This window comes from Carex rostrata, chromosome 17 (genome assembly GCF_964058835.1).
Source record: "Carex rostrata chromosome 17, lpCarRost1.2, whole genome shotgun sequence".
Lineage (NCBI taxonomy): Eukaryota > Viridiplantae > Streptophyta > Magnoliopsida > Poales > Cyperaceae > Carex > Carex rostrata.
Window position 1 is genome coordinate 2,887,757 of NC_135934.1, and position 11,886 is coordinate 2,899,642.

General features: G+C 31.8%; 1 protein-coding gene across 1 annotated transcript; it reads left to right on the forward strand.

The window, feature by feature from the left end:
- Positions 1 to 5,592: 5,592 nt before the first annotated feature.
- Positions 5,593 to 8,182, forward strand: LOC144568666 (GDSL esterase/lipase At4g10955-like). The gene is made up of 2 exons (XM_078319038.1): positions 5,593 to 5,648; positions 7,237 to 8,182. Exons 1-2 carry the CDS (start codon positions 5,593 to 5,595, stop codon positions 8,180 to 8,182), a joined length of 1,002 nt encoding a protein of 333 aa, XP_078175164.1.
- The last annotated feature ends 3,704 nt before the right edge of the window (positions 8,183 to 11,886 follow it).

The window sequence follows — 11,886 nt, forward strand, 5'->3', positions numbered from 1 at the left end:
ACTAGAGTAAGTTCGATTCGGTTTGATTCGTTGCCATCCCTAGTATATGGGCTCATAAATAAATCAAACATGTCCGCATCCTATTTATTACAAGGTACGCTCGGACCATATATTTTGTTTGTGGACTATCATAATTAGGGGTGTGTAAGTCGCTCATAATTTGTAATTTGTTCATAATTCACTAGTTAAGAGCTCGTTAACAACTCATTAATTTAATGTACCGAGCATGAGCATATCTCAATTCATTCATAACTCGCTCATTAAGAACTGAGTTACATAAAATCATGCTACATCTAATCCCAACCAGATCAAACCCAAAAAGATAGCTCTAAGCATGTGACATGTAGGGTCATGAGAACCGACAAGAAGATAGCTGTTTGCTTTTGTTAAATTTGTTTATTGACAATTTTTTGCTAAATTATGTACTGTTTAAGCAGTTGGATTATAACAAATTGTTAAATTCTATTAATATTAATTAATTTTTGAATGATGTATCTGAAACAAAAAAATTCAAAACAAAATTCAAATTGCCTACAAGTTGATTCTTAACGAGTCGCTTAAGGAGCACAAGTCAACTTGAGTATTTAACGAACCAAGAACGAGCACAATTGTCAACTCGGTATTGTCGTCTCAACTCGAGTCCACTCGCTCATTAAACTAATGAACTGAGTACGAGCATACTTCAACTCGCTCAAACTCGCTCATTAATCACTCTTAATTAGAAGTCACCTATATAAGATATATAGCTCCTTTTTGGTCATGTGTTAAACTAATGATAGAATAAGTTGTCTATTTTAAATTAAGATAGCATAAGATATTTTATTTAGTTGTTGATTAAAGTTGTGATAGAATAAATTAAACCTCTTAATCTTTATATTTTTGTCTTACACATATCGGACGATAACAAGCTTTTTAATTACAAAATAATTTAAAATTATAAAATCTCTATTCTTATATTATGCACGTAGTTGTCCTGATCCTTCAATTGCTGAGATTGAAGATGAATTTTTAAATTGAATATCAACCCTCCAATCACATAATCTGTCTTCTTTTGATTATATGCATATATCTTATGTGTAGAAGTTTAACATGCTCGCCACACAGACTGCTACATGATTTATCACATTAAAATTGAATAAATCCTTAGCTATCTTCTATTCTTCCAATTAAATTATTTCCTTATTTTTTTCATTTCCTCCATTTCATTTCTCTGCCATCTATAAAAACTAATTAATCTGTGTATGCCACGTTTTGTTAACTCTCAAATGAAGGTTTTTACAATAATCAATTGTCATTAATATGTGTAGACTAACTTATATAGAAAGTTTTTTAAATGCCGAAAAATTAACTCACATAATGAACAAAGATAGAAAAATACAATCCAACGTCTTTTATGAAATAATTAATAATACCACAATTTATCTAGAGAATAATCATTATAATGAATATAAATTAATATAAAAAAATTAATAATAAGAATATCACAAGGTATTCTTTATGTGAACTTATGCAGATGAGAATTTCAATATAACCAATTTAATGTGCAAAATGGGTTAAAAAATTTCAAATATAAACAAAAAATAAATTATGCTACAAAATATCATAGCATTATAAAGAGTTTTTATTTTTTGAAATTATTATTAAGTAATATAAGACTATAGATTTAGTACGTTAATTTTTTTATGGCTTAGCAGGCACTGAGTGGGTAACTCAAATTTAAATTTTGGAATTGAGTTAGTAGTTTGGGTCCAAAGTTTAAGTCAAAACCACTAATTCGGCTTCAAAGTTTAAATCTGAACTACTAACTTGGTTCAAAAGTTTTAATTCAAACCACTGACTCAGAGCCTTCTAGACCTTTGAAAATTTGACGTACTCAATTAATTTTCGTATATTATTTAATAATAATTTTTAAAATTCAAAATTCTCTGGCAAAATTTTTGTGCTATAAAATGTTCAAAGTTTACTTTTTCATTCATATTTGAAAATTTATAACTCAAATTGCACATGAAAATTATTGTATTGGAACTCTCTTCTATATAACTTACTTTTTTTTTCATAAAAAAATATCTTCTGGTAATTTGTTATAAATTTATTTTACTTGTGGTATCATAATATAAAAATAGAGATTTCATGAAGACAAATTGGATTTTTTTTTCTATTTTTGTTGATCACGTGAGTCAATTTTTCTTTGCTTAGAAATATTAATGATGGACCAAGTATTTAATAATTGTGAAAACTATCATTGAGAGGTCCAAAACGTGGCAGACCATGATTGGTTAGTTTTCGTAGATGGTAGAAAAAAAATTTGTCCACCGGTGGGCAAAGAATTTGGTCTTTTATTTCTCCTCTTCCTCTATAGTTTCGACAATGAAAATGGAAACAATCATATTTTTTTGTATTTTGTTTAAGCTATTGTATTTTTGTGAATAGATGAATATCAGATCTTGTGTTGACAAAAGCAATTAATCTTTCTGATCTGAAGAGAAAATGAATAATATCTAGAGCTTTCGTGTATAGAAATGATATGTAGAGAAATTTCTATTGTTAAAATAATTTTCATGAAGAATATATATGTAGAGAAAAATTTTACTTGAATCATTTAATTATATATTTTTCAAATTTATTTTTTTACATATGATCTCCTCTAAATCGTTTAATGGCATGTCTCACTTGTGGAGAAAATTAGATCTTAAATCGCAATGATATTTAAAAAAAAAATCATGTTATATTTGATTCTTTTCTTTTTTTTTTTCATTTGTTGTATCAGGACAACTACGTGCATAATATAAGAATAGGGATTTATTATTTGGATTTCCATTTTTTAATTTGTCTTTTTTTTTCATTTTTTTATTTTGTGTGAATGTCAAATAAAAAAGTCTCTTCGTATTTTATTCAATCTTATAATATGTCTCTGTTGCAATGCACGACCACAATACTAGTAAAATAAAATGGGTGTTAATGAGCCGAATTGGAGGAAATTTCTCTAACCAACGTGGTATTAATGAGCTGAATTCCACTGCCAAGTTTTTTAAAGACACTAACGGATTTTAATGAATAGATTATGATAATCGCTCCGGATAGTTACCGGATAATGGAGAAGGAAATATGTGACATGTAATTTGACAAACACGTTGTGATTTGATCACGTGATGTGATTAATTTTTTTTTATGTGACGTGATGTAACGTAATCAAAATAGTGGAGGACAGTCACGTCACGCGTGGTTACGCCGTGACCATACGTGACGTGACATGATGTGACGTAAATTAGTCACGTCATTTTTTTTATATTTTAATTTAAATGGTTGAAAATTCAGAAAAAATATAATAAAAATGGAAAATTCTAAAAAATCTAAAATAAATAAATAATATTGTTTGGGCTTTATAAATCCCCAACATTTATATTTAAAATACCAAGTCTTAATAAAAGCTGAATATATCAACTAATTATGAACACTACACTGCTGACGTTAGTTGGATTTCGATTTGAATTGGAATATATTTCATAAAAATTAGGACTAACTAATGTGAAATATTTAAAAAAAAAATCATTGAGTTTAAACTTTTTAATAGCAATAAGACGTTATATCTAGCACATGAAGTTTTTATATCCTTAATCTTTAGTGTTATACTTAATGCACCTCTAATTGAACAAAAACTGAAAATAAATTGCAATTGAAAGTAAAAGAGATGAGTTTAGAAAAATTGACACGCGGGATGATAACGGAGTTCGGTAAAATAATGGCCTACGTCTCCGGGGCGTCGCAACCTCTTTCTAGGTGCGCCTTTCTATTACCCAATATGAAAGGATTACAATTGTGAACCGTGAGCCCTTACAAAACGGGAAGTCACGGCCAACGAGAGATGAGCGCCGGCGAGCCCTTACAACCAAGGGAAGTCACATGAGCTACTCAAGAACAAGAGAAACACTCAATAGATCACTCTAACCTAATCTAATTAGAGATTAGTGAAGTAGGTTTGAGGTTGCTTGAGGGATTTTGAAGTTTTAAGCTCTCACAACAATGGAGTAGGCTAAGCTCTCAGAAAATCGCTTTTAAAATGATTAGGGTCGGCTCTGATCAGTGAGAAAGAAATCTCACTCATCTATTTATAGTGTCAGCTCAAAAATGAGCTATTTGACATAAAACGTTACCAACGTTTTATCAAACGTTACAACGTTTAATTCAAATGCGATTTTATGGTTTTAGTTTTCTGACAGCTCAACAAAACGTTATAACGTTTTCAAAACGTTTGTGTAACGTTTTTGTGAAGCTTTCGGACTTTTGAAGTCTCACAAAACGTTACCAACGTTTAGAAAACGTTACAACGTTTAAATTTGAAATTTCAATCTTTGGTACAGTTGTACTTAAAATTCTGACATCTATAAAACGTTACAACGTTTCATGTTGGTACTGTACAGCTGTGCTTTAGTAGCTTTGTAGCTATTCAACGTTACAACGTTTGTAAAATGTTACAACGTTTGTAAAACGTTACAACGTTTGTATAACGTTATAACGTTGTAATTTGTTTCTTCTTTTGATCAGTTTGTTGTTTCTGACCAATATAAAACGTTATAACGTTTTGAAAACGTTACCAACGTTTTATCCCATTTTAATCAACCTCACACATACTTTACCAAGTTTCTGATTTTACAATTTGTATTCTTGATAAAATTCTTCGTGATTTCTTCAGTCCAAGCATATTATACTGCAGTTCTTACTCTTATTGGACCTACATATTCTCAAAATAGAAGAAATCGTAAAATTCAATAATTGTATGTTTTTGCAAATTAGTCAAATAGCCGTAAAAGATTATTGTACGAACAACATTTAGTCCTTATTGATCACATAATTAAAATAATTAATCACATGACAGTATGTAATTTATAATTATATCACTCAACGTTGGATATATCATCCAACAAACTTATCTCTCCAAAAAAATAATTGTCTATACATTTTCTTTCTTCCTCTTTTTTTATACTAAAGAAAGACCGACCGCTAGTGATATCTTGAACTAGCAACAATATTTTTTTGAAAGTACTGGAGAATCACCCCATATAATATTCATTACAGTTGACTTTGAATAGAATTTGATTCGGTTAGAGAAATATTAGTGCTATAACAATAATTGGTAATCAAAGTAACATCTAAAAATGAGTTTTACCTTGGACCGGATTAATTGGTTCAGATTCTGATTAGACAATCGAGATGCTAAACTCAAAATTTGAGGTAATTCAGAATACGGATCCAATTGATTCCTTCGATTGAAGCTATATATATACACACACATATGTACATAAATCGTCAGATCGATATGACTTGAAAAAGTTTCTCCAGTGAATTTTAATTAAAGGTCAGGTTTTCTCACTTTATTATTCTGTATGCTGTAGTTTCATACATTAGTTCCAAATATCTATTAATTAGTTACAACAATTTATTGCAACACATGTTTTAAGGATCAAGAAATTAAAACCTTATTTTTGTAATTCCGAAATGAGTTTCTTCTAACATTATTTTTGCGATGCATTAATTTTTAAGGATCAAAGAAAGAACTAACACCTCATTTATAAAAGAAGACGACGCGATAGTACAATGGATGACTTTAGAATTTCAGGGCCTGTCCACTTGAGGTCCAAAGATGTAAATTGGTGAGTACACTTAATAAGAAATTTCTTTTCAATTGATTTTTTTTTTTCAAAATGTATTCATAATTATTTCAAGGTGGTTGTTGCTTAATTTTGACTATATATCCCATCTCTTCGCTGAAAAATAAAGTAGCCTTGAGCAATTTCTTCTCAATTTACTACTGTCAATGTTTAAACGTATATCAATATATCATACGTAGATGAAAAGGGGAATTTATATGCAACTTCCTATTTGAGAAGCTTCAAATGGACTTAATTATGTTTTTAGCCCTTTTTTCTTTGTAAAGAGGCGAATGATGGTGTTTATAAGAAACGATATAAGTTGGGAATATCTGGATAGTTTATTCCTATGTTGCATGGATACGGGTACAGGTATCATATCAGATACGATACATATACGACGATACAGAATTTTCAAAAATGAAAGATACGATACGTCTATTATATATATTATTTTAATTATATTATTAATTCAACAAATATATTATATAAATTAAATATAAAAAAAATCAGGATTCAACACCGCAAAAATACATTAAATACAAAATCCACTGACTTCTAACAACATATTTGATTTGGCGGTAAAAGTCTGTAGGCTCTTAATTTTTTTTACTCTTTAAACCTTAGATATAACTTATCAATTTTTTTTATGTAAAAGTCTGTAAGCACTTTAAATTGTATTTCTCAAGCTTTAAATATCTGTGTACAATGTTTTAAAGTAATTATGTCAAACCTTTAAATCTGGTATGTAAGTTATCAATATTTTTTTTTACAATAAAAACTAGTAGATTTTAAATTTTATTTCTCAGGTTATAAACATCTTTCTACAATCCTTTAAAGTACCCGTGTCTAGTTTTTAAACCTTACACGTAACTTAGTAAAATGCAGTCTTTAAAACTAGCAAATGAAGCTAAACCTACTGCAAACCTTTAAATCTAGCATATCAAGTTTTTATACGTAGCATATCTTTAAAAAAATAGTGACACGTACTTCATTATTGATCTTATTTGAAAGAGAAATCAAGCAAAAGATGTTTATATTTTTATATTCGCAAAATTTGTCACAGATCATCAAAAAAATAGGCTGATTTGAGACAAAATTGAGTGAAAGAATTTTTTTTACTTAATTAGAGGCAAAAGTAGTTAGAAACTAAACTAGCTGACGGTCCGATTTGAGATAAAGGCTTAAGGGTCAAAACCTTTTCTCATTTGTTTTGTTTTGTTTTGTTTTGTTTCGAGGAACCGATTCTAAGTTTAACAACTTGTTCTGAAGTTCGCATGACTTATTATTTAATTTTAGGTTTAATTGAAAAAAAAAAGGGTAAAAGGCAGATGTCGAGATTGCAAAAAGAACCGCTGAAGGGTTGATTGTGCAAAAAGGGAAAACGGTTAATAAAGAGAAAGACATAACATAAAATTTAAGCATCATTGGAGCGATTTTGAAATTTATGCCACTTGCTTTCGGCAAATGTTCGTGATTCAACCAATTTGGGAAAATTTTCGACATGAATAATTACAACTTTTAGTTAATTTAATTTTCTAACACAACCTGACAATCTCCAAAAATATGAACTCACTGATTATTTAAACAGGACATGTCCAAATGATCAGAGAGTAGTTGTTGCATCTCTGGTGCAAGCCTCATACATCACAGAGAAAGACAGTGTGGCAGGACTTGTCAAACCCGAATTGCTTGCGACGGCTTGGTGTGAGCATTTCCATTTTGATTTCATAGAGGTGCTTAGAGATGACAAAGATTCCTCAGTCTGTGGTTGCATTTTTGAGTTCAAACCGCCTTTTCCTCGACACCCCTTGGCACCAAGATTTGTTGTCGCATTGAGAGGCACAATGCCTGATCAAAGGCATGGTATTCAAGATATTTGGCTAGACACACGTGTGTTCTTTGGTGGTATCAATAAGAGCACACGTTCCCAAACTTGTCTAAATGCTGTCCGAAAGCTCATATCGAACTATCAACCCAAAGACATTTGGCTCGCTGGTCACTCTCTAGGCGCATCAATCGCGACTGTTATCGGGAAGTACTTCATGAAGACCGAGAATATTAACCTCAAGGCATTCCTTTTCAACCCTCCTTTCCCCTCAATCTCTGCCGATTTGTTTCCAAATGTGTACATTTGTAAGACCATTTTCAAGGTGGGAGTCTCATTTTTTACGCGAAACCAACACAACAAATCACGCGAAGAATTCTTAAAGTTGATTACATGGAACCCATATCTATTTGTGAACCCACGGGACACGATCTCGGCATCATATATACCGTATTTCAAAAGACGCAAGGAATTGGAAGGGACGGTAATTGGAAGCCTAGAGCAATCAGTGGCAGCTTATACCTCTTTTAGGGAAATTTGTGGTGAATTTGTTGTTCCGGGGTCAGAGATGCCACATCTGCTTCCATCAGCAATATTAGCAGTGAACCGAAATGAATGTCTTGAAAAGTCTCATGGGATTCATCAATGGTGGCAACAAGATGCATCTTTGGAAATTCATGAATGTGAATTTAAGCTTGAAATTTTTTAATTCTTTTAATTCACAATTTCTAGGTTTATGAATTGAAAACAAAATCTCATTATTTTGTGCATGTATGTGTGTGCTTGTGTGTTTGTGCACTGGAGGAGAGACTATCTGTAACATTATGTAAAATACAAATATGAAATTAATCATTAATAGTAATATAAAAAAATGTCTAGATGTGTTTTCGAGTGAAACAAGTAAAATTATAAGGTTAGAGTTCATTTTATATAAGAAGTTGATAAAATAAATAAGTTATTTCTAAGTGAATCATTATGAGATTATCTACATATCAAACTGACTTGTATAAAGCGAATGTTACTTACTAAAATTTCTGAAATATTAAGAAACAAATATTTGAATATTATAAGTGATATGAGACAGAGACATTTAAAGTTAATATTGCTAATTAATATATAAGCTTCTTATTTCAAGCATTAATTTTTGGACTAATTTTCATTGTTTGAAAATTTAAAGGTAAATTATGTGAAAATGTAAAATTAACAAAATTAGAAAAGAATGAAAACTAAAATAAATACAATTTGGTCAAGGGGACCCGCTTGTCATTTATGTGAGATTATCTTAACCTGCTTTTTAATTTTTCTATCAATCTCTCTTCTCTCTCACTGTGGACGTGGCAAAATCACCTTGCACCAGCACTATTGAAAATCAAATGAATGAGCTGCTTGCTCTGTATACCGACTTTAGCTATGTTCTTAATACAGTAGCACATGCATATAGCATTTTCCCTCTCCCTCTTCTTATGATTCTCCACCTCATCTGAAATAGGGTTTTGCAAATTTGAAACTGGAGTTCCATTGCACATGTGTTTTACTCTCGAAGGATATATAAGCTTGTTGTCAGTTCATATCGGTGAAACTTTTGGTACTCCACTCTTGCCTCTCTTTACCTCTTATTGGGTCTAAACCCGTTAACCATTGTGTATACTTCCCTCTCTTAGTTTGGGTTGCCTATAGTGGTTTGGTTTGGAATTGATGATCTATATATATAGAAGAGTTGTTCATGTGAAGTTGTATATTGTTAATTTAAACATAGAACCAAAAACACAACCAAATGTATTAGTGTCATTTCTAAACTGTAGAAAAGCTGTATGAAGATAATATAATTAAGTGAATGTATGAGTGAGTAATATATTAATATGGTAACCGAATTGTTTTGTTAGGAAATAAAATATATACCTTCATCTTTTCTTATTTAAATTTTATTAAAAGGAGAAAGTTACTCACTGCTACTTATCATCAAATATCCACTAAAAGCTGATTCTTTAACATATATTATTATAACAAATAATATGAAATCAACAATGGGTACGATATGGGTAGGATGGAACCATTTTCACACCCATACCCACTAAAAATTGACCTTACCCATATCCTACCCATACCCGTTAAGAATTTGTCTTACCCTACCCTACCCATACCCGTTAAGATTAGCGGGTAACGAAACAGTAGTGGGCGAATAACAAATAATACAAATATAATAATTTTATTAATTTTTCAAATAAACCATCAAAGCAATCACAATTACTAATATAAAATTAAAATATAAATATGCAATTAATTCTAAGTAATAGTTTTTTTATTAAACAAAAGAAAATCAAAATGACAAATATCTCTTCTAACAAATTTAATTCCTTAACTAAATAATAAAATATTCAAATAAAAAAGTAAAATGTTTAGCATAATATTCTTCTTATGATATAATTTATTTTATATAATTACTCATTACCCAACGGGTACGAAATAACCTTTACCCGTACCCATACCTGTTTATCTAATGAAAAAAAATCCTTACCCATACCCATACCCAATAAGTTAACGAAAAAAAATATTTTACCTATACCAGTCTTATCGAATACAATACAGATAGGGTAAACGGGTAAACTGGTGCCATTGACACCCCTACCCCCTATCCAAGATAGAATGCGCGGATCTCTTTAATAAGGAGGAATTTCACGTATACTCCTAACAAAAAAAAAAAAATCAAAATTATGTATTTTTTTTCTCTCTGAACTTTGAAATTACGTATTCCCTTTTAAACTTCAAAAACTCATAAATTTACTCATTTTATTATCTTTTATTTTATATTGAAACTCATCCTAAATTTATAAAATACCTATTTTGTCTTTATTAAAAGCATAAAACACATTAAGATTCGTGATAATCTAGCATTCACGGATCTTAAAGCAATTCTGATTTGAGCACATTGCATTAATATATGTGCACGTTGCTTCCCTATTTGTGTGTGTTCGCTTCAAGATTTGTGCTAATCTAGCATGCACAAATATTAAAGAAGTTTGGACTGTAGAGTACTCTTTAAATTGAAATTTGGACTCTAGAAAGAAAACGCTTTGACCCCAAGGGAACTTACATATAGAATCTCACATGAATGAATGCACTCCGACTCTCGAGTAGCGTTAGAAGGGCAGGATTCAGACACCGAATGACATAAGTCAAGAAAGAGGGCAGACCAAGCAAGCCTAAGAGCAGGAGGAAGTAATAAAGGATTTGAAACCCTGGAATTTCTTACGAGAGCTTACTAGAACTAGAAAAGAGGAACGCACGCACTCTTCGAATATAGAATAGATAGAGCGAGGCTGGGCCTAAGGACTGCATTTGCGGCGGGCCTTCCTATTCATTCTTTCACAGGTAGAGTTTACGCAGCTCAGTTAGACTCTGACTAGTACAGGAAGTAAGTGCTTAGTTGGAAAAGAGTAGTCTATGTCGTTCAAACTAATGCTCGACTTCAAATCCTATAACATTCAATCAATTAATCTATCTCACCTAGGAAGCAATGAATCTATCCCACCTATATTATGAAGCTGCTGCTAGGCCTGATAGCGAAGTGAGCTTTGTGACTTTTAGTTGGGTTGTATCGTCCGTCTTCAACATTCTTCCATAAGACTTATTTATTCGATTCATTGTATCTCGAACAGAGGTAAGTCCCGCTTCCTCCTCTTTCTTATAGTTAGTGGCTTTCTCTTTTTAGAAGTAGAACTCTAGACCAGGCAAAGTCCTTTCCTTTCTTGTAGCAGGGCTCCGTCCTAATTGATTGCTTCATGCTCTTTCGGGTTGAGGCGCCTCTAATGTAATCTTTGTCCAGAGGAAGGAGGACTTTCACAGAAAAGGAAAGCGGGCGGGCTGGCATCATGTTGGTCAAACTTTACCTTGGCCTATGATAAGCTGTAGTGGAAGCGGCACAGGCTTGTCCCTTCGATCAATCTTGTGGAATTGACCTTAGTCTCTCTGCTCCAAAAGCCCCCTACATATGGGGGATGAATAGATTCAATAGCACAGGATAAAGCTGAGAAAGAGCGGTATTGATTGAGTAGGGAGAAATTGCAAAGCAGCCATAGGTTAGTTAGTAAACTCAGAAGCAAGCATAGACGCGCAGCGACAAAGAAGTCATGTATGATATAAAAGGAGGGCATGCCTTTCTGTAGTTGTTGCTTGCATGGGACCGAGCCCAACCGTTTATGTAGGTATTTCCGTTCAAGGGCACTCCGACTCTCCTCTATGTTTTTCTACGGCATAAAAACACGTATCTACTAACCATGGCCTTTCCTGCAGAAACATCCACATGTTTTTCTTTCTTTCCTTTCTTTCAGATCTTCCTGGTAGCGAAGCTGCAGCTTGATAATTCATAGGGGCCATGGTGTCAAAACCGGGTGACCTAACTAGGGAAACACTGTT

Excerpts from the sequence above, each read along its gene's own strand:
- LOC144568666 (XM_078319038.1), top strand. The coding sequence starts at position 5,593 with ATGGATGACTTTAGAATTTCAGGGCCTGTCCACTTGAGGTCCAAAGAT. Across the intron at positions 5,649-7,236 it reads AGGTCCAAAGATGTAAATTG|GACATGTCCAAATGATCAGA; the intron begins GTGAGTACACTT and ends TTATTTAAACAG.